The 21,861-nt window shown below is 54.9% G+C and overlaps 1 protein-coding gene across 1 annotated transcript; it reads right to left on the reverse strand.

Annotated features, from left to right (window-relative positions):
- Window positions 1-248: 248 nt before the first annotated feature.
- Isx (intestine specific homeobox) lies at window positions 249-20,869 on the reverse strand. The gene is made up of 5 exons (XM_048808024.1): window positions 20,837-20,869; window positions 15,549-16,011; window positions 3,124-3,275; window positions 1,329-1,445; window positions 249-488 (listed from the first exon to the last, which is right to left on the reverse strand). Exons 1-5 carry the CDS (start codon window positions 20,867-20,869, stop codon window positions 249-251), a joined length of 1,005 nt encoding a protein of 334 aa, XP_048663981.1.
- Between the last annotated feature and the right edge of the window lie 992 nt (window positions 20,870-21,861).

The raw sequence follows: 21,861 nt of genomic DNA on the forward strand, positions 1-21,861 counted from the left end.
TGGCACAGCAAGTTCAAGGAAGCTCAGGAGCGAGAGGACCCCCTACACATTCCAGTTCAGCTTGTTTTCTGCACCAGGGGAGCAACTTGGGCTGGAGAGACGAGTGTGGTCCTCTGCTGTCCACCCTGCTACGGAGGCCCGTGCCCCCTTCCAATGGCAGGTCAGGACAGCCTGAACAGATGCTCTTCCCTGAGACCCAGGGCACCCTCTGCCACCTGCTGTCACCAGAGAGAGAGGGTTTCTGGTTCCTAGGTTGAAGTGGCACAGATGCCGCCCCAGCTGGGGTGCGGAGGTGGAAGGAGGCAGAGGGGGGGGACGCAGGTCTGCTGGAGCAGAGGGCCCGGGAAGGGTGGCATCTCCCACGGGTGCTGCGGGAGGACGGCCATGTGGGCAGGGACCCAGGCAGAGGGCAGCTGATGTTGAGCAGGTGGGTAGCAGCCTGTGGGGGGAGCCAGCCTGGGCAGAGCAGAGGGTGTCAGCACGGAGCCCTGTGAGAGGAGAGGTCGGGGACAGAGGTGAGTTAACCCAGAGCTGTCCCTGCACCTCCCAGCTTCCCCGTGGCCTGGGACTTCCTGGCTCAGCAGTGGAAGTCCTGTGCGGACCCTGGTCCCTGTAAGAAGGGCATGACCCTGGGACATGTTAGGGGACAGAGTTAGGGGACAGTCCTAACTCTGCCACTTAGAATCATTAGTCGGATCCTGATCTCTGCAGCAGCAAAAGAAATAAGTGCATGAAAAAGTTCCACCCCGGAGCCTCGCGGTGGCTGTAGACACCTGTGTCCCTGGGGCAGGGCAGGCTGTCTACTGTTTCTGGCTCTACTGCCGAGATGAGCGCCTGTATGCCCAGAACATATGTAGGCTCCGCGGGTGGCTGATGTTTCGGGACGCTTCTTAGATGCCAAGAATCAGAATTCTCCACATCTCAGTCATCTCAGCCTCATCAAATCTCACTGACTGTCCTCTGAGGGACAAGGTGGCCCTTCCAGGCTGCACCATGGGTCTGAGCAGAGCTGGGGTTTGAACCTGGGCAGTCCGACTCTAGAGCTAACGCCCAACCTCTGTGTCCTGCGCGTTACTCCGAGACTTTGTTTTGTAAGCTGTGAAATTTCATACAAGTCCCACCTTCCACCCCCTGGAGGAAGGAGAAGTGATCGCCATTCAGGGATGAGGACGGGGCAGAGGCCAGCCACTCGCCCCAGGCTGGTCTTCCAGAAGCCTCCTTGCCTGTGCTATTTCTCACGACCCCGGGTGCTTCCTCACACCTGGGGCTGGCTGGGATGTCTCCAGGTGGTGGTCCCTCCCCCCTGCCCTGATGACCAGGGCACTCACAGCCACTTCCAGGTTCATGGGCAGGGCCACGTCAGCCTCAGCCAGCTGCTGCAGGGCGCCCAGGCTGCCGGTCTTCTCCTGCTTCCGCCACTTGGCTCGCTGATTCTGGAACCAGATCTGTGGTTGGAGAAGGTGGAGAGGCATGAAGGAGTTCCTCATGGCCCCTCCCACGGTCACTTCACAGTTTGTAAGCTAGATGCATGCAGGGTTTCTTTAGATCTGGACCTCAGCTCTCTGACAGGGGGACCCGGTTTGTGGTCTTTGGTGCCTACAGGGCTGTGGGGACCATGCAGGGGTGATATTGGGAATCGAGGGGTCTGTGGTCTAAAGGGGGCAGCTTCTCAGCTCCTGCCTCAGTCAACACCTGGAAACCTGAGCCCCGTATTTTGACTCAACCAGTTTCCAGGGGGAAGATGTTGATCTTGATGTGAAAGCTTCTAAGTGGTAAAATACTGTGCAGGCCCAGTGAAACCCATCCGTCGGCTGTTTTCCACCCGGTGGTCCTGGTGTGTGACCATGTGAACTTGATGATTGCTCTGAGGCAGGAGTTGAATTCTAGGCTTCAGGGCAGATTGAGGTGGGGAAAGAGGAGAAGGGTAAGGCAGGGTGGGCCTCAGCCAGGGGGAGAGGAGTTGGAATGGAATAGAGTGGAGAGTTGGCCTGGGCCGGGTTCAGAACCTGTGCATTGCGTTGGTTTTTGAAAATGAAGAATGACGTGGGAGACTGTTTTAGAGAGAGTGCCCACGTGGTACCCTTGAATCTGGCAGAACCTTGTGTGTGGGCCTGGTGTTTGCGGTTGAGAAAGGGTGGAAGGTACCCGCTGGTGACAGGGAGTGGCCGTGTTTGTAACCGGGGATGAAGTACCAGACACTCTGGGGGAAGAGATGACAGAGGGCAGATGAGACTGTCAGTGCTTAACCAGGCTCTCGCCATGGATCCCAGGGGCTTTGGAAATCTGTGCTGCCCCCAAAGCACACCCCTGTGGTCCAGAGCAGGGCTTGGCCAAGGCAACCTGGGGCTGAACCCGGCCTCCCCGTGTCTTTGAATGGCTCGTGAGATGAGGATGGTTTTTAGTCTTAAATGGTTGAGAGAAAAATCAAAAGAATAATATTTCATAACACATGCAAATTAGGTAACGTTCAGAGTTCGGTGTTCAGTTCTATCAGAGCCCCACTGTCCTGGATTGGATCTGGAGTGGCCCTCAGAGCCTCCTGTGTTGAAGCTTTGGTCTCTAAAGCAGCCCTGCTCAGAGGCAGGGCTTTTGGGAAGTGAGTGGATCATGGGGGCTCTGACCACCGGTGGATTAATCCATGATGGAGTCACACAGCTTTCATGGTGTCTATGGCTGCTTTTAGGTTACAGTCTTGAATGGTTATGTCAAGAGTGGCCTTGACGGTGGCTCTGACAGTCACTGTATGCCCCACAATGACTAAAGTCGTCACTATCTGGCCTTCACAGAAGTTTGTCCACCCCCTGGCCTGGACTGTCAAAACCTGGTTTCTGAACGAGGCTGCGGGGGCGACCGACCTCTGGAGCTGTAAGCACGTGGGGAGGAAGAGGCCGAGACCAACAGAGGCCCGCATGCTGCCTCCCTCCATTTGCTCCCCACAAAAGGAGAGAAACCGTCTCATAACGATGGCTTATTTCTCATCAGGTGGTGATTTCAGTGCTAGAAAAATAGTATTTGGCCAATGAAATGCAGCCAATGGAAAATTCCAGAAGGGGCACCCCCAGGGGCTCAGGACGCAGCCTGTCACCGTGGTCCCTGCCGGGGCTGGGGCTGGAGGTGCCGTACCTGCACCCGAGCTTCTGGCAGGTTGATCCTGGTGGCCAGCTGGCTGCGGACGTGGATGTCGGGGTAGTGGGTGAGCTGGAAGGTCTTCTCCAGCTCCCGCAGCTGCTCCGTGGTGAAGGTGGTGCGCACCCTGCGCCTGCTCTTCCTCTCTTCTGCAGGAGAGAGGGTCAGCTGTGTCAGGAGTCCTGGGACAGCACCGCGGTGAGGCTTGCGCGGCCTCCATTTGCCCTTCCAACCCCGGCTGCAAGTCTGGGCCCCTTCTCTCTCCCCTAGCCCCCCTGGTGTTTTCAAAGTTTGCCTGGGCTGACCCCATCTCACCCACACTGGACGGTGAAGCCAAGTTCACCTTGTAAAACAGTGCCTTTCTGCGCTCAGATACCCTCAGTGACTCCCCTCGTCTGCAACAGGGGACAGCACACTGTGGTCCGCAGGCTGCCTCTGGCCCACTGTCTGTTTTAAAATAAAGTTTTATTAGAGCGCAGCTCTAGCCCCTGATGTGTGCACTGTCTGTTTTTGAACAACAGAGTCACTGTCATTACAACAGGGGCCACATGGCCACAAAGACTAAGATAGTCACCATCTGGCCTGTTACAGAGGAGTGTGCCAACTCTGGTCCACACAGCGGAGGCCCCGCTCCGCAGCAGTGGGCCCCACCAGTGCCCGACCTGCCTGTCCAGCCTCCCTTCTCTCAGGGGCACCCAGCACGACGTGAAAATGTGGGACCCCTTTTGTTCCAAAAGCAGAGAAAGCTCTTTTCCTTCTCTCGACCTGTCGTGGTGGTGAAGTTTGCTCTTCTGATTGAGCACATGTTTTCTTGGGGTATGTGCAGACCCTCAGAGGGACCCTGGGGCCTTGAGGACACTGGAACTTGAGGATATGGATGCCCCATGAGAAAAGTTGGCTAGATCCTGCAACGCTGCACCTGACCTTGACCTTCCTGGAGACTGTGCCCAGCCCCTTCCCAAGACAGAGAGGGCAGCATTATGGGTGGGGCAAGGGACAGTCGGCCGAAAGCCCATCCTCAGGGAGCAGGAGGTGGCCAGAGGACACTGACCCACAGTTGAGGTGCCAAGTTCCTAGCCCCTGGTCCACGCTGCCATGTCCCACTGGACTCACTGACAGAAAACTATTCAGGATTCCAAGAGGGTGGACACAGCATTCAACCCCATTTCTGGGGCCTCCCTCTGGGTACAGGGACCATGCGGCTGCACTGGTCACACCCCCATGCAGCCATCCCCGCCTCCATCCCTCTGCCAACCCCACAACTTGCTTGTTGGAGCCGGGACACCACCGCATGCCTGTGTCTTTGGGGTTTTCTCTGACAGTCCCATGGGCCTGGGATCATCTATTCTCACTTGTTTATAATCCAATTCTACAGATTCTTCGATACCTGAGTTCTTTCTTATGGTCACCTGCAATTCTTCCCAACCTTGCTGGCCCCGGGCGAGGTGGGGCCGGGGGAGTCTACCATTCTAGATGATCTCCTCGCCTCTCCTGATTCCGTCCTCATTCCAGTGAGGAAAAGCTGCTCCAGATGAAGGAGAACCTAGGTCCCCCTGCCCCAGGCGACCCACACTCAGCCCAGAGGACACGCTCCTTGGTGACAGGGGGCCCACACCTGCCTGCTGGCATCTCTCTCGGGACAGGGGCTCCCGGTGGCAGGGAGGTATCAGACTAGAGGGACACCAGCATCACACGGAGCTTGGGGAATGTTTGCTCTACAAGAATAAATGTGAAATTCAGGTTCTGAAGACAGTTGACATGTTGGTCTGAAGTTGCCTACAGGTCAGATGTCTCAGTCAGACAGCGGGGTGGGGGTCTGAGCTCCAGCTGAGGTCCCTGCCTCCCACCGGCCCACTTCCTTCTTCCCCTAAGTAAGGGGTAAAACTACCTCAAGCCATGAATTGGAGCACAGTCCACAAAAATGGGGCTGACTAAACTGAAAAGATCAACTAGCATTTTTTTTCTTTGGTTGCTATGAAGGACGTGAGTTCTGATCATGTTTACTCCAATCTGCAACCTGGACCTCGTTTTATTTGCTCCCCATCTCAGAGTGGGGTTGGAGAGAGGAGTTGAATGATCCAGTGGCAAAGGCCAGGCCACCCCGACCTCCTAGGGTCCTCCTTCTCTCCAGGAAGATGACTCTGAAGACCTTCAGGGTGGCGAGGAAGAGGGCCAGCAGGGAGCCTTCCTCTCCAGAAACAACCAGGCAGTGACCTCTGCGGTGGAAGTGGGACCTCATGGTCGGCTCTGGGGCTCACTCCCCCTACCTCCCCCTGTTTGGCTGTAATTCTGTTTTTATCTCCTTAACATATTTTTAATCACTTTTGCTGACTCTTAGAAGATCCTTGAGAGTGAACAACAGTGAGGTTTTAAACATTATTTTCCATCAGAGTAAGCGATTGGCTTTCAGCCACTTTTGGTAGGAGTCTGATCTCTGCCGCTCCTTCCTTTTCTCTCCTTTCCCCACCCCAAATCCACCTGCTTTTAAAATTTAATTTAAAAATATTATATATGTATATATTTTATATTTAGAGCTGATGGTGTGCTTAAGGAATAGGGCTGAGGCCAATCAGAAGTGATGTAGAGACAAAGGGCAGGTGTTAACCCCTGCAGAGCTTAGTGTGTCTTCTGAGTACTCACTAAGAAGAGGCACTGAGGGCCTGTCTGCAGGGGTGCAGCATGAACAGGCTGGGCTCCTCCCATCCACCCATCCATCCACCCAATCATCCACTCATCCATTCACTCATCTACCCACCCACCTATCCATCCATCCATCCATCCATCCATCCATCCATCCATCCATCCACTAATCTACTCATCCACTCATCCACTCATCCATTCACTCATCCACCCAACCACCCAACTACCCATCTACCCACCCATCCACCCACCCATCCATCCACTCACTCATCCACTCATCCAACCACCCATTACCCACCCATCCACCCACCCTTCAGCATTTTAGATGCTCATCAACAACAGAGTGCAGTTCTATAGGAAGTTGAAAAACATTCACAGAGGGGCAATCCCAGATTGGCTGTGGGGCATGGTGTTGAAATCCCCCTGGAAATATCAGGATGTGGGGGGGGGATGCTGTGTGTCAAAGTGGGGTGCAGGACCAGAATACAGGCAATGAAACAACATGGAAGACAGAGGGTGTGAAATTGGAGGTAGATTATAACAAAGCCGAGCTAGTACCTCCATCTTCCCAGAAGGAAACTTGGGCAAACAGAAGTTTGTGACTAAGGGGAGATTCCTCAATAAAGTAATTACTTCAAAGCTTCCATTAGTGTTCCTGGGGGAGCAGCTGTTAAGATGCGTGTGGCTTCCCCCACCCCCAGCAGGGCTAGAAGAGCATCTGGGGAGGTAGGACGGAGAGGGCAAGGATAAAAACCCCACTCTGCCTAATGACCTGGTGGCTGATGGCTTGGAGGAAGGCTCTGGCAGGTCACAGGACAGTTCAATATGGCATCTGATTGGCTTTGGAAATCCACCTCCTTAGGAGAAGTGTTTGTCTTTGAGAGTTGATGATGGTATGTGTCTAATGTGGTAGTGACAGCCTCACTGAAGGGGAGGTGGAGGCTGAGCCCCAAATTGGACTCAGAGTGCTGAAGCCCTTCCCCCCAGACTGGCCATAGGTTCCTGGGGTGTCAATAGTGGATACTGATTGCCCTCACCCTGGGGTGTTATTCCAGATTGAACACCCCCAAGCCAGAGAAACATAAAGAGGGGCATGCATGGGGGACAGACTCCAGGGCTGAGATCACACCCAGTGGGTGGAGCACCCCAACCATTGGTTGGAGAGAAGGCCAATCAAGAAGGCCAAGAGATAGATAGACTTGAACCTGGAGTCAGGGAAATGAGGTTAGGATCTGAGGCCAGACCTTGTGAAAGATTGGACTCCTTAGAGTCCATGGCGGCTGTTAGTGGCTATTTAAATCAGATCTAATCCAGGTTCTCGGTTCCACTCACCACAGCTTGTCAGCCACACATGACTGGTGGCTACCATATTGGATATGCACCATTTCCGTCATCTCAGAATGTTCTATTGAACTGCTCCGCCTTACTGGAGTTCCCATTAGATTCTTGAAAAAGTCATATTCTGGGTTGAACTTCAAGTTCGTCCTTCCATTACAATATCCTCTCATTGCCACGAATCTCAGGAGAGAGATTATTCAATGGGCACAGTGCCATCTTTGATGGCCTTGGGGAAACGGATTATAGGGAAGGCCAGGGAGGGGTGACCAGCTCATCTCTGTGCCTGTGCCCAGGGAGGAGGATGTCAGTGGGGGTAGGGATGGTGTCCAGGAGCTCTGGATGGTGACTCAGAGCAGAGTCAACCTGAATATGGTCCATAGGGCAGGTTGGGAGGGGGAAGAGCAGTGTCCAAGGGGACGGCTCAGGAAGGATGAAGATCAGCTGCTTAGATTTCCCGCCACACCGCAGGAGGTGACCAGGAAGGCTGACCCTCATGTTACAGACCACAGGGGGTCACAAGAGAGAGAAGCAGGTGAGAGAAGACAGAAAGCACAGTGGGGACAGGGAAGAGAAGACGGTTCTGCACGGGGACCTTTGGAACCAGAGGGACCTCATTAGACCAAACCCTGGAAACACGAGCTGCCTCCTGGGGACAGGACCCTTGGCCACAGGCAAGGGTCCTGAAGGAACACTGGATGAAGAGCGAGAAGGTCCCGCGTCCAGGCTCAGCATCTCCCTACCGGGTTCTTGGCAGAGAAGCTGAGAAGCCGCTGGCCGAAGGCCCCTGGGGCAGGGAAAGAGGATGATGGCGGCGGGGACCTGCCACCCCTTTCAAGTTTTTTCTCTCCTGTTATTAATTCTGGGGGTTGTGATCACACTTCAGTGGGCCTTCAAAGGGAACAAGTCAGCAGAACTTAATTAAACCTGAGCCATTTAGCACATCGATCATAAGAAATACACAGTTTACACAGGTGGTTAGGCCACCTGATTATGAACCCTTCTTTCCCGGGGACCTGGCGCCCACCCTGACGGCTCCTTTGCCGCGGTCTGATGATTGGCCCTGGCTGCACAGCTGGAGGCCTGGGGGGCCTTCCCACTGAGCCCTGGTCTCCGAAGGCAGTGGGGTCACCAGGGAGGAGATCAGGGCGTGCTCACCGCCATCCTGACACATGAAGGCGGGTGCAGGCCAGGAGTCTCCCAAAGCTGACCCACGCTGGCCCCTTCCCCAGAGCTGGGGCCACAGGCCACCGGGGCTCCCTTGATCCCACAGAGCAGAAGGCAGGCCCCTTGGTGTGCCATTCCAGGCTCCCCTGTGCTAACTTTCTAGAACCATCTGCCCTCTGCACCCCTCATTTCTGTGATTCGGTCTTACCCGACCTTTCTAGATCCCCCCACGTTGGCCACAGCCTTTTATTCCCCACCTGCCCATTCTCCTGACTTCCTGAGCCTGCAAAGCTTTGTCCCCTCTCCCCAAGGCCGGTCGTGAATCTCCTCGTGGAAACACTGTAGGTATTTTTTTTTCTTTATTTCAAATTTACGTGCTAACTTTCAGCTTGTGACAAAGCTGCCTCCATATTCAAAACAATTTTCAGGGTCTATCTTCTTTCAAAATGTTAATAGTGATGATTACTCATTATTAGCAGAGTTATGGTTCCATTTTTCTTTTCATTTTTCTGCATGTTTTCTATCTTTCTGCAATAAGTGGGGATTTCTCACATAAATAAACAATAAAAAGAAAAGTGTAAGGTGGAAAGAGATGAGAAGGAAGAAATCGAGAAACAATGGAGAGGGCTGGGGTTGGGGTTCAGCAGTAAAGTGCTCGCATAGCACGTGCGAGGCCCTGGGTTCGATCTTCAGCACCACATAAAAATAAATAAATAAATAAAATAAAGGCGCTGTGTCCAACTACAACTAAGAAATATATATATATATATAAGAAACAGTGGAGAAGCGCCAGTGTTGGATGTGCTGGTCTTGTTCCCAAGGGCGACTGGTTTGGTGGCACTCTCCAGGCCGTGTGGGGCTTGTGGCTTCCTCATGTACTCAGGACTTGAGCAGATGTGCTCACAGACAGACAGACACACACCACCATTTTCACATGTATGCGTCTTTTCCTTTTTCTTCCTTTTTAAAAAAAGAGCAGCCGTGCCCTTTCCTGAGCTATGGTGAATTGTGTGGCCGGAGGGTGTTTCCGGGTGGAGCACAGGAAGGGTCACAGAACTTGGTTCTCTTCCTTGGGAGAATCCACGTCTGGTTACCCTTCCTACCAGCAGGGAGCGCTCTCTGCTGAAGCACCCACAAGAGGCCATCCCTGGGTGAGCAGTGATACCCTAGTCACAGGGCCAGAGATACCAGAGATACCCCAGTCACAGGGCCCTGCAAATAGGGGGAAGAGCCGTTTCCGGCCCACCAATTATTAACCGTGGCTCTTCCCCAGGAGTGTCTGGGGGAATAGACCTCATTAGGACACACCCTGGTATAGAAAGAGGCTGGGGGTTCCACATATGGAAACTAAAACCAGCCCGTGAAGAGGTACAAGGGTTCTGTGTAAGAAATGCCAGGGGAGAAGGGGACCAGCAAGAAGAAGATTCTTTTGGACTTGGGACTTCAGAGAGCTTGGGGATGACGTTGGAGGCTGACACAACTCTTGGAGCTGTTGTGAGCCATTTGGAGGACGCAGCTGGCAGTGAGTCCAGGCAACAGGCAGGGAAGCAGCTGGACAGATGGGACGCTGCTCTGGGTTGGTGTCCCATCATGGCCGAACCCTGCTTTGCCCCCTGCCCTTCCTGTGGCTTAGTTAGGAAAACTGCTTCTTAATTTCTTCATTGCAATACATTCCCCTTTCCATTTTAGCTAACCTAGGACAATTTTTATCAATCAAAATCAAAGTGTTCTCATTAATACTGACCACTGTACACTTTCCTGTTTAACACCCCCTGCCCCCAAATGGCTCCCCATTCCTTTTGGAATACAAAGCACAAATAAATAGCTCTGAGACAAAGTGGATGCCACCTGGCTGTCTCCCTCTTGAAATGTTCAAGCTGAGACACCATCTGCCATGTTGTGAGGATGCTCAAGCAGCATGCGAGGACCTCTGCCTGGGGAGGAACCAGGCCTCCACCAACGACTGGCTCCAAGTATCAGTGACGTGTGAGGGCCATCTTGAAAGCACATTCTCTATTCAAGTCCAGCCTTGAGATGACTGCACCCCAGATGCCATCTCATGAGGGACTCTGAGCCAGAACCACCCAGTTAACTACCATTTTAAGCCAGTAAGTTTTGGGATGATTTGTTAACAATAGACATGCCTGGCACTCAAGAGGTTCAGCAGGTATTTGTTGCATGCTCAGATAACATATGCAATGGGTAAATCAAATTAAAATCATAGCTAAGCCAGGTGTGGTGGTGCACGCTAGCAATCCCAGCAGCTCAGGAGGCTGAGGCAGGAGGATTGCAAGTTCAAAGCCAACTTCATCAACTTAGCAAGGCCCTAAGCAACTTAGCAAGACCCTCTCTCTAAATAAAAAAAATAAAAAGGGCTGGGGATGTGCCTCAGTGATTAAGCACCTTTGGTTCAATTCCCTGCCACCACACACACACACACACACACACACACACACACACAAGTTATAGCTACACTCTAAGCTTCCTCCTCTGTTCATAGGTTTCTCCCAGCTCTGACATTCTGGGGTCCTGCTCATCACCTCTAAGCTTTCTGTGCTCTGGGTCAACTTCCGACCTCCACGTTTGGTCTCCATGGTCAGAACTTTGTGAATTTCTGACTTGTGAGTTCTTGTTCCATCTCATATGGAGTCACCTCTGTACTGACACGCCCGTGCACTCTGCCTTCCCTTGCTGGATTATGTCACTATCTCCCTGCTGGTCTCCCTTGCACACCCCAGGCCAATGGCTTGTGCTCACATCCGTTCCTTCAGGTCTGTTTTGGGGGGACCCACAGTAACGAGTTGCAGTTTTTCAAGCAGGGGTCTCCAGGCCTGGGACTTTCTTGAACTCCCACAGGGTTCTTAGTTTTAGAACCAGCCTCCAGGTGCCCCTGAGCCCTGATGGAATGTCCCCATGACCAGGTTAGTTTGTGACGGAGACTGGGAGATGGATTGGGAGGCCATTGAAGGGATCAAACCTCACTGATGAACTTTCAGCTCTGCATTTTGTCTGCTCCGGTGGAGCCTCAGTCTCCTGTCTGAGAGCCAGAGCCATTAATCCCAAGGTGACAGGGTACCCCATGGGCTTCAGCGACAGCCCTGTGTCAGGGCTGCCTCTCCCGGTGCCCAGAGCAGCTGAGCTTGGTTCCAGGCAGGGAAGGGAAGGAGGAGAAGATACAAAGGAGAGAGAGGAGGAAAGAAGAAAGAGGAGAAGGACGGTGGGGCGGGAGGAGAGAAGGAAGAGGCACAGGAGGGGCCAAGAAGCAAGGGAAGGCAGAGTGGGTGAGGAGCACCAAGGGACATCCGAGACCTGACCCCTGGTGACAGTGAGTGTGACTTTATTTGCAAATAGGATCTTTGCAGACATAATGAAGGGTGTTGAGAAGCACTCATCCTGGACTGGTGTCCTTTGAGGACAACCTGACCGACCCAGGCAGAGGGTAGCAGTGTGGAGACGGGACAGATGCTCCACAGCCTGAGTGGGCCGAGGTCGGCTGGCACCGCTGGGGCCCAGGGGGAGTGTGGACTGGATCTGCCCTTGGAGCCTCCGGAGGACGCTGACCTTGACCTCACTGCAGTGTGGTCAGGCCCCGATTTCTGTGTTCTGAGACCCTCCCTCACGGCGACGTGTTGCCATAGTCATGGAAAACTGGTGTGGGGTGCAGAGAAGGAAGGGGCAGGAGGAGCCGTGGGCCGTGGGAAGGGAGAAAAGATCTGGACATGAGAGGACAGCCCATGTGCCTCGAGGGATGACCGTGAGGGCCAGGGATGTGTGACAGGAGGTCAGCCTGGGGGCCAGAAGGTCAGCCTGAGAGGGACCTTGTGTGCCATGCTAATGAGTCAGGGGCTGGGGTCGCTGAGCTATAACAGGAGGGTCAAATCTCACCTGTGGCCTTTTTTTTTAAATAAAGTTTTATTGGAACACAAACACACTCATTCCTTGACCCATGGTTTTCAGACACTTTGGCTCTGATGGCAGAGGTAATTGTGACAGAGATCGTATGGCCACCAGAACTTAAGGTTGCCAGCTGACCCTGCTGCAGGACCTTCCTCAGATACCAAGGAGCCCACTGTGCCCCTGGGTGGTCCCCCTATGGTCCCCCGACCTCTCCAGGGCCAGCCTGGCCTCACATGGGCTCTAAGCAGTTCCTCACTCTGTGAGTGAACAGGTGGCCCGTGAGCAGGTGAGGGGACCCCCGTGCACTCCCCCCAGGCCTGGCCACCCCCACAGGTGCTCCCGCTGGGCGGGAACCTCCCGGTCTGTCTCCCCTCCCCTCCCCCTGTGTGGGGACTTCCTTGCGCGTGGTCATCAGGGGAGAGACGCAGAAATGAGCTCTCTCTCTTCAAGGCCTGGGTCTCTGGTACAAAAAGGAGGTTCCTCCTGATTGAGTCACAGGATTTGGGGGGGTCCTGGGACTCAGGGGGCTTGCCTCCCAAGAGGAGAGAGTGGGCAGCGGGGCTCAGCACCTCAGATGGGGAGAGCCTCTTGCATGTCCCCATTGACTTGAGACCTGGGAGGGCCGGACCCATCCATCATGAGGGTCCCCAGGGGACTGAGAAGATGGGGGGAGGAACTGGGTCCCTGGCCTGAGGTACGAGGCCGGAGGGTCCTGGGTCAGCCCTGGAGCCTGGAGAGTCTGCCTGACCTCAGAGCCTGCACGTATGGGCTCTGTGGCTTGGAAGAAGTCACTTTACTGCTCTGAGCCCAGACCTCCTCCAAGAGTCACCGTGGACCACACATCAGTACCACTGAGCATGGTGCTTAGAACACAGGCTCCTGGGTCCTGCCCTGGAGGACAGTCAGATTTTGGAGGTTGGGCCCGAGATGCTGCAATTTTATAAGTGCCTGCATCATTTGGATGGGAAGGGGTGTCTGTGAGCCATTCCATGTGGCCCCGTAAATGCTGAATGAGATTCAAAGAGGAGTTGACTCCGCCGTTGATCTGGGGCGGAAGGGCCTTGCTATTTCTAGTCCTGCTGTCCTTCCCTGAGGGGCACTGCACGGAAGGAGGAGGAGGACAGGGGATGGGAGGGGCATCAGCCATCAGCCACCCACACTGGCTGGGCCAGGGGCTCTGGGAGGGCTTGCCCTCCTCCTCAGGGTGGAAGATGACCACTGGGGATCACCCTAAGGTTTCCAGCAGCTGGTTTGTGGTTGAATCAGCCAGGGTGGGTCAGAGCTGGGAGGGGCCTTGCCGATAGGCCTAGAGAGGGAGGGGGCTTGCCCGAGGTCTCCCTGTGAGTCGGTGCCAGATCTGGGCCTCGAGGCCAGGTTTCCCAAATCCCTCCCCTCCGCACAGCACAGCACGTCACAGCCACCCTAGATCATCTGCCATTTCTGCAAGTTACCTTTGGACTGTCTGATATATTTGCAGCCGTCTATGTTATGATTTTTGAAATAAGTCCTCAATAGACTTTTTTCTTTTTTGCTCAAATAAATACACTTATTAAACAAACAATCAGGGCTGGAGTCATAGCTCAGTGGCAGAGTGCTTGCCTGGCATGTGTGAGGACCTGGGTTAGATTCTCAGCACCGCATATAAATAAAGGTGATTGACAACTAAAACAAACAAACAAACAAACAAACAAAGAACCCTTACATCACGACAACAGATAGATAACCAGCACCTTTTGTCACCAACAGCTTCTCTAAGATTAGCGTAAAAGTGACTACAGAACTGTCCACAGAAACCTCTTTGCCTGCGTGCCTATCAATGTCACCTTGAAAACTACCAGTGGGACCATCCCCAAGCTTTCTGGAATGTCGAATTTCAGCAGAGTGGGGGAGGTAGCTTCAAATTACAATGGTGTCGGGGCTGGGACATAGCTCAGTTGGTAGAGCGCTTGCCTTGCATGCACAAGGCCCTGGGTTTGATCCCCAGCACCAAAAAAAAAAAAATTACAATCAGGACAGAAGAGGTGATCCTGGTCACCAGGATTTCAGTTCTAGAGCTGACCAGGACATGCGAAGGTGGCCATGAAAGTTCTGTGATGGAGGCGGGGCCCCCTCCAATGTCATGGCCAGTTCTTCCCAGGGTCTGCTCTGGGTGCAGCAGGAGGACATGGGGTCTGCCCGAGTCCTCAGCAGAGGCCTCAGGAGAATGGCCTCCTTTCTACCACCAGCCTTTGCCAGGCTGGGAGGGGCAGCTGTCCTGGTAGGAGACGCAGGGTGGTCCTGGGTTTCACACAGAAGCAGCAGGAGAGACCCGGGTTGGAGCCTCAGTGAAACTGCTTCTGTGAAAAGCCCAGTCCTCCTGGAAGATGTTAATGAACCTGAGAAAATCCAGCCAGGGGCCCTTTCCCACCCACAGCCCAGCTACAGGCCACCAGCACCTCTCTTCCAGGTCCCCCGCCTGCAGCTGAGCACCCGTCAGCCTCCTCTGTGGGAGGCTCCACGGGGCGGGGCTCTGTTCAAGGCAGGGCTGACAGTAAGGACCCCTGGGCTCCCTTTCTAGCATCTTCTTGGATTTAAGCGTGAAGAGGGGGGAGAGCTGGGAGCCTCCTGTGAGCTGCTCAGGGCTGAGGCCTGTCAGACTCAAGTGACCCTCAAGATGTCACCAGTGCCAACTCTCTTCTTCTCTCTTGTTAGCCATTTCACCTAGGGTAAAGCCGAGACCAGAGTGGACAGGGACCTTCGCGAGGACACACAGCGGGTCAGGGCAGAATAGAGACCCATACCTAGATTGCTGTCAGCAGGTGTGTGTCCACCTCACGGCCCAGCACCACCTTGCCCCTTGTCAAGCAGGTTCTGAGGAGGGCTCTGAAATCTGTCTGGTCACTGTTAACAGGACATTCCTTGGGATGGCCACTGGCGGAGGGATCAGAGAGGGCAGACGCTGGGCAAAACTTCAGCCACTGGAGGCCATGTGGGCCCAGCTCAGCTCATGAGCCCGGCTGAGCAGGGACCTGGGGACAGCTGAGCCAGGCCCTGATCTCAGGTAACCTGGGGACACTGTCCAGCTCTCCCCGTGAGTTCCTCTCCTGTCTAGTTATGATACTGAAACTAAAGGACGGTGCCTGCCACATCGCCAGTAAGTGGCAAGAGCATTCTCCGCGGTGGCTGGTGACAAGCACGAGCCTCGGTCCCTGCATTTTGCAACATGGAGCCCCGGAGCTCTGCACCCAGCACCCAGTCCCAGGTCGGATTGGAGGGTATATATGGCAGCCAGCCCAGAACCCGGGCCCCTCTGAGATCAGGGCCCTGCCTTCTGCTTTCTCTGCAGGAGCCCAGCTGGGCCTTGGAGCCCAGGGAACGGAGAGAAATGACCGGAAGCCACTTACCCGGGGGCTGGTGCTGCGGGGACTTCGCCAGCCTGGAACTTTCCACCGTTGCCTGCCCGGGGCTCCCTCCACCGGCCCCTGGTGACCTGGCTGCATCTCTCCTCTCCGTGGGCCTCTTGAGGATCGCCTCGATGGAGAAGGACAGGCCCAGCTTCTTGGGGGCCTCACAACACCCCGAGATCTTCCCCTCCATGCCCCTGCAGGGAGCAGGGCGCCCCGTGGCGTCTCCCCAGGGCAGCTGTGTGTGGCGGGCTCCGTGTGCCCAGGAGGGTGCCCGCAGAGGGTGGCGAGCTTCCTTCTCTGAGCCTCGCGGGACCCAGAGGGCAGGTGGAGCTGCAGAAGGGGGAGCCTCCTGTTGGATGATCCAGGCACGATCCTGTGACTGCGGGGACTTCCATGGACTTCCAAATACACCGGGGAACAAGAGGGCGGCTCCCTGCAGGAAGGCCAGCTGGCCCGCGTCCTGGGCCCTCAGCCCTCAGCAACCTGAAGTCACAGGAGGCAGCATTGCCAAACTGGGGTCGCCTTACAGGTGGCTGCTTTCACAATCACCAGCCCAGGCCAGGGTCCCTGAGGTCACAGCCCAGGGGAGGATGCAGAGACAAAGTCGAGCAGGGGTGGCAGGACGTCCCAGGTCAGCCTCCAGACGGGGAAGGAGTGTGTCCACCTCTGCCCTCTCTCTGGCCTGTGGCTCTTTCCTGCGGGGTCTGGCCAGCCCCTGGGAGTTTGGGGTGCCACCTGTCGGTCCCAGGTGACCACTTGGCCTTGGGCTGCGCTAGAGTTGAGGGATCTTTCCAGAAACCTGGGCTTCCTTCAATCCTACTGCTTCCAGACTCCAGAAGGAGCCTCTGGGGCCCTGGGCTCCTGCCGTCCTGCAGGTGGAGGCTGAGGAAAGGTGGTCGCGGGACCGTGGGGTCTGGCCCTTCTCCGGAGTCTCTGCTTCCTCTCCCGGGCCTCCCTTCACAGCTGGGCTCTGTCCACCTGGCCTGGGGTGTCCCACCTCCTTTGGGGGTCCTGCTGCTTCTTTCCTGCTTGCTCTGCCTTTCTCGTCTCCAGGACAGCCCTGAGGGGACCTTTCCTCCCTGTGCACTGGACCGATGGCCGGAGCTGACAGTCGCGGATCCGTCCTTGCCAGGAATTCTGCTCCACACCACTGTGTAACCAGGGAGGGGTCAGTAAGAGGGCTGATAAGGGAACAAACTCTCCACCCCCAGGGCCGGGATGCAGGTGTCAGGGCGTGGCGGCAGGAGGCCTGCGGATCTGAGAAAGGGGCGGGGCTGGGAGCTGGTTCCAGCAGGAGGCGGGCAGAAGCGCCCGGCCTGTAGCAAGTGCTTATCCTGCAAGGGGAGGGGAGTTTACGGGCACCTGCAGGTAGGAGGCTGGGCTGGGTGCAGGACGATGCCAGCCGTGGCCGTCCCTCTTCAATGTGCTCTTGTCAGCTGGTCAGTGTCAGAGCAGGAAAGCCCTTCTGAGGCCCTTATGGTGTTCGTGGGGACACTGAGGCCCAGCCCAAGGTGTGGAATGGATGTCACAGATCCAAGAACTCCCCTGGGAAGTTCCAGAATTCTATGCTGGCCACTGGAACCAATTTGCAAGACAGTGACAGATACCCCCGCAAACTGAAAGTGAGTGTCTTCACAATGGGTGCAGGCAGGAAGCTTGGGTGGGGAAGACTGGTCCCCATTCCCTGAGGAGGAGGAGTCAAGAGAAAGAGGGACTCCCCTGAGAGGAGGGACAGGTAAAGATGTCCTGGTTTAAGTGTTGTGCCCCACAGAAGTCAGGCTCTGTGATTTAGCTAGGGGAGACTAGGCTCTGCTGCAGTAACAAGTGAGCCCTAAAATCTCAGGAGTGGCATCACTCACCTACACCAGTGTGACGTGGTTGGCATCAATTCAGGGACTTTCCAAACTGTGATACCACCATCTTCCAACTGTGGGCTTCAAGAGAAATGGGGAGAGCAAAGGAGGGGCATTTAATGAGTCAGAAGTGGAAGTGGTTAATAGGACTTCTGCTGGGGTTCTGTGGCCAGGAGGAGTCATCTGATGCTGTCTAGAGGCAAGGGGACTGCAGGGGTGTTTTCCTCTGTGCCAAGAGGGGAATGAACCACTATGTAACCATCTTGGTGGTCTTCACGGTCAGGGGCTGAGTCCCTCAGAAGTCGGGCCCCACGAGGGTAGGCCAACCAGGCACTGCCCAGGGACGGCAAGTTTCCTCCCACCGGAGCAGAAGCAGCCCTGGTGGATCTCTGCCATGAGTGGTCAAGAGTGAGGACGGGGACTCTTGAGGAGGAGAGAATCAGAGATAGCAAAGGAGAGAGGTGGGAAGAGAGGCTCTCAGGGCCTTCCAAGTGCTGGGCCTCCTGCCAGGGACTGTGGCGCTCACTGTCCCCTCTAATCCACTGGGCAGCTCCATCAATTAAGGGTCATTTGCAACTTTTTACAGCTGAGAAGACCTGCCCAGAGAGATGAGTGACAGGCGTGAGCCCACGGGCTGACCAGTGTAAAGCCCACCCTTCCACTTTGCCCCTCATCCCCGGAGCCCGTTGGTCCAGCTCCCTCCCTGGACAGAACTGAGCGGCGCAGAGGGAAGTTGCCGAGTCTGTGGTTTAACACCCCATCTGATTTCCTTTGGTTTTGCCTCTCTCTGGGGTGAGCCTAAGCTCTGGCCGCCCCTGGGTGGTGTGGACCTGGACGCCAGCCCTCCCTCCAGACAGTCCCTCCCCGGCTCCCCACGGCCCTGGCCCTCCTGGCCTCAGGTCTCCTTGTTCCCACACATTTAACCCATGGATGTCCCTGAGCATCTCCTGAGTGGCCAGCCCTGGGGAGAGGTAGGGGAAGGGGACACGGACCCTGCCCTGAGGAACCCACATTCTAGAGGCAAAGGAACTGTAAAGTCAGGCCCTGAAGTGCCAGGGACCCCGCTAGCAAGAGGTCAGTGGTCTGGATGGACCTCGCGGGGCTCACTGGTGTGAAACAAGTGTGAAAGTCGTCAGAATCAAAACGGTCACCTGTGTCAACTCCAACAACACCAAAAAGTTAATAACGCCAGGAGGTTGTGGCTGCCTGACAGCAGCTTATCACAAAGACGCTTCCAGAGCCATAGCCCTGCACAGAGGCCATGCAACCTTAGACGATCGTCCACAGGGACATCCGCCTAGTGGCCGTCTGTTGGATCTCGGATGGACTCCATCCTGGTTATAATCACTGTGGTCAAGGACAACTGTTTTAAAATGTCTGATGTGATCCTCCTTGTGTTGGTCTTTGACAATTCCCCTTGCTGCTACCTCTTTGGATATGCCCACGGTTTGCTATGGAGTGTGCGTTCCCGTGGTAACGTCTGCTATTTCCAAATAAATGTCGTCATTCTTTGGAGAGTCTCTCTCCGATTGTTTTTTGTTGTTGTTTTTTTTTGTTTTGTTTTGTTTCTGTTTGGTTTTAGATTGACGGGGGAGTCAAAGGCCGTGTGGCTGTTTGGATCTATGAGAGCTTTGAAGAGGAGGGATGAGGAGGGAAGTCACACTCAAGTTCCTGTTTTGAATGTCTCATTTAATTTACTCTAAAACGCATGAGCAAACAAACCCTGCCAAGGTGGACAGTGGCCATGTTTCATAGGCGGCAGCTGAACTTCTGAGTTCGAAGGGCTTGCCCAGGGCCTCCCAGCTAGGCTTGGGCAGAGCTGGGCCTCCGTGCTCAGTTCCAGCACCTACCCAGCCCTTTCCACGGTGCCCTTCACACCCTCAGAGCAGGATTTGAATTGGGCTCTGAAGAAGGAGTAGGTCACAACAGCAGGAACAAAGACTTGGAGCGGGGACCTGTGAGCCGTGGTCATTGATTTCATTGATGCGAGAGGGACCTGAAAAGGTACTTAGGAAGAGCATGCTGGAATGGTAGGTCAGAGCCATTTGTTCATTTGTGCACCTGCCAAATATTTCTCAAGTGACCACATGATGTGCCAGACAGTGAAGTCAGTGCTCAGGGGATGGTTGCAGTCAAAGCAGACAAGGTCTCTATTCTCATGGAGCATGCCTTGAGAACAGATGGACCATGAGCAGGTGTGTCGGTCAGCTTTGTGTTGCTGTGACAAAATACCTGAGAAAAAACAACTTAAAGAAGAAAAGATTTAGTTTTGGCTCCTGGTTTCAGTCCACAGTCAGCTAGTTTCATTGCTTTTAGAGGGAAACACTATGGCGGAAGGTGCGGTGGAGGAGAAAGAGAGAGAGGGAGGGGCTGGGGACAACATATGCCCTTTGAGGGCCTGACTCAGTGACTACTTCCTCTCCCTAGTCCCCAGCTCCCAGTTCCCATTGGCTTTCAGTGATGCCATCAGCTATGGAGGAGGCTAACTTCTCCGTGATCCCATCACTTCCCAAAGCCTCTGGACACTGCGGGAACCCAGCCTTCAACGTATCAGCCTTTGGGGGACTTTTCAGATCCAGAACCTGACAGCATGTATAAACGGATGCCTAATGTCGGTTCCATGCAGGTGAACCCGAGGCACGGAGAACCTTTAAAGAGTTCATTTGAGCAAACAGCAATCACAGAGTCGGGCAGCTCCAGACCCGAGGTGGTTGAGGTCCCCCGTAGCCGAGTAAGGAACAGTCTTTGACAGATGTTTGGACAACATGCGAAGAAAGCATTTGGTGTCAGCTGTAAAGTTGTCTTATTTGTTTTATGGTGTTGCAAAGTTCCTTGTCACACAGTTGCAGGTGTGTTGGTGGCTTCTTGTGGTGGGGCCCACATTCCGTTTCTCTTTCATCTGGGCCTCGTTTTTTTGCCCACCAAGCAGGGTTAAGGGCACTCGCTCAGCGTGACCCTCTTGGTCTGCTCGGGGCGTCCTCAGGCCTGGTCTGTCGTCCTTCTTGCCGTCTCCAGTGCACTGGCTTCCTGTGTCTTTTTACAATTATCATTTCTAATTTATTTTTTAGATCAAAAAATAAAAATGGTCCCCGTCTGTGGTGTGCCACGTGTTTCGGAATTTGCACACCCTGTGGGAGGCCCACGGGACTCACTGGCATGTGCAGTGCCGCCGTCCTGGACACCTTTTTGTGGTGAGAACATAGAAAATTTACTCTTGGTGCTTTTCGGGAACCTGGAGCGGTGGTTAACTAGAGTGGGACACGTGGGACACTAGAACTTTCCCACTCTTTCCTTCCGTCCACTGGAAGTCTGCCTCCTTCCACCACCAGCTTTCTGCTCCAGCCGCGGCCACTGCTGGGGCCCTGGTGCCCTCTGCTTCCCTCTGCCGGGCTGTTTTCCCTTCCACGTGGGGGGACACCGTGTGGTGCTCACCTTCCCGGCCCAGACGTAGTGTCCCCAGCTCATCCACGCTGTCATGACTGTCTCTGTTTAAGGCCCAAGAGCTTTCCGTGGTGAACACACCACATTTCCGTGTCCATCATCCGTTGACGGACACTCAGGCTGACTCCTCTTGGAAGTCGTGACTCAGGCTGCACCCAGAGCCTTGCTTTCGTCTTCAGGCTGGTCCCTTGTGGCTGGTGGCTGGTCCCTCGTGGCTCACGGCTGGTGGCTGCAGCTCACACTAAACCCCACGGAGACTCTTGTTTGGACTTTCTACCCCAGAGGTCAGCCTTTCCCAGAGCAGTGGTCTCCTCGAAGACTCCCCTGGTTTCCCCCTGTCCAGGATCGTGTCACATGCCCCTTCCCTGCCACCAAACCCATCTCTGGCAGAAAGAATGAAGTTTTGAGGCTGAGTTGAAATTTTGGTGTTCCCTCCTGGGGCCTGTGCAGTGGGCCCCTGTCCCTGTCACTCTGCCGCTCAGCTCCTGGGGGTCAGGGAACAGGCAGGTCATGATTATTTGCAGGGGTCGGGGGTCAGCCAACAGTGTCTGCTTCAAGGTGTGTGACACATAAAGTGGCCTTTGCTTTGACAAGATGGTGTCACATGTGCATGTGACCACGAGTGTGGGGCAGGAGCCTTCCTGGGAAATGGGGACGCTGACTTTCTGTCCTTCTGAGGTGTGTAGAGAGAAGGAAGAAAGGAGAGAAGGAAGGGACTAGTCACTTTGAGTCGTCCCCCTCCCCGTCACCTGGGCTGTCCTGCCACCCTCCTCATGCTTGTCGACGGCAGGAGCACCTCCAGAGGGCTGTGCAGCTGACCACGCCGGTGCTCGCGGCCTCCGTGGGAAGTGGACACTGCTATCCCTGTTGAGGGACAGGAGCCAGTTGAGGCCAGAGGATCACTCCGGGTCTCTGCTAGTCGCTGGCCAAAGCCAGGGTCACGGCTTTCACTTGGTCCTCTCCACCGCCTGACCTCGACCCTTTCCACCGCCCCCACCTCCTCTGTGTGTGGGCTT

The sequence above is a fragment of the Marmota marmota genome, unplaced genomic scaffold (assembly GCF_001458135.2).
Source record: "Marmota marmota marmota unplaced genomic scaffold, marMar, whole genome shotgun sequence".
In the NCBI taxonomy this organism is placed as follows: Eukaryota; Metazoa; Chordata; class Mammalia; order Rodentia; family Sciuridae; genus Marmota; species Marmota marmota.

Coding starts and splice junctions, on each gene's coding strand:
- Isx (XM_048808024.1), bottom strand. CDS start 20,869: ATGAGCTGGGGACACTACGTCTGGGCCGGGAAG. Junction 3,276..15,548: donor CCCGCAGCACCAGCCCCCGG/GTAAGTGGCTTC, acceptor TCTCTCCTGCAG/AAGAGAGGAAGAGCAGGCGC. Junction 489..1,328: donor CCATGAACCTGGAAGTGGCT/GTGAGTGCCCTG, acceptor CTCCTCTCACAG/GGCTCCGTGCTGACACCCTC.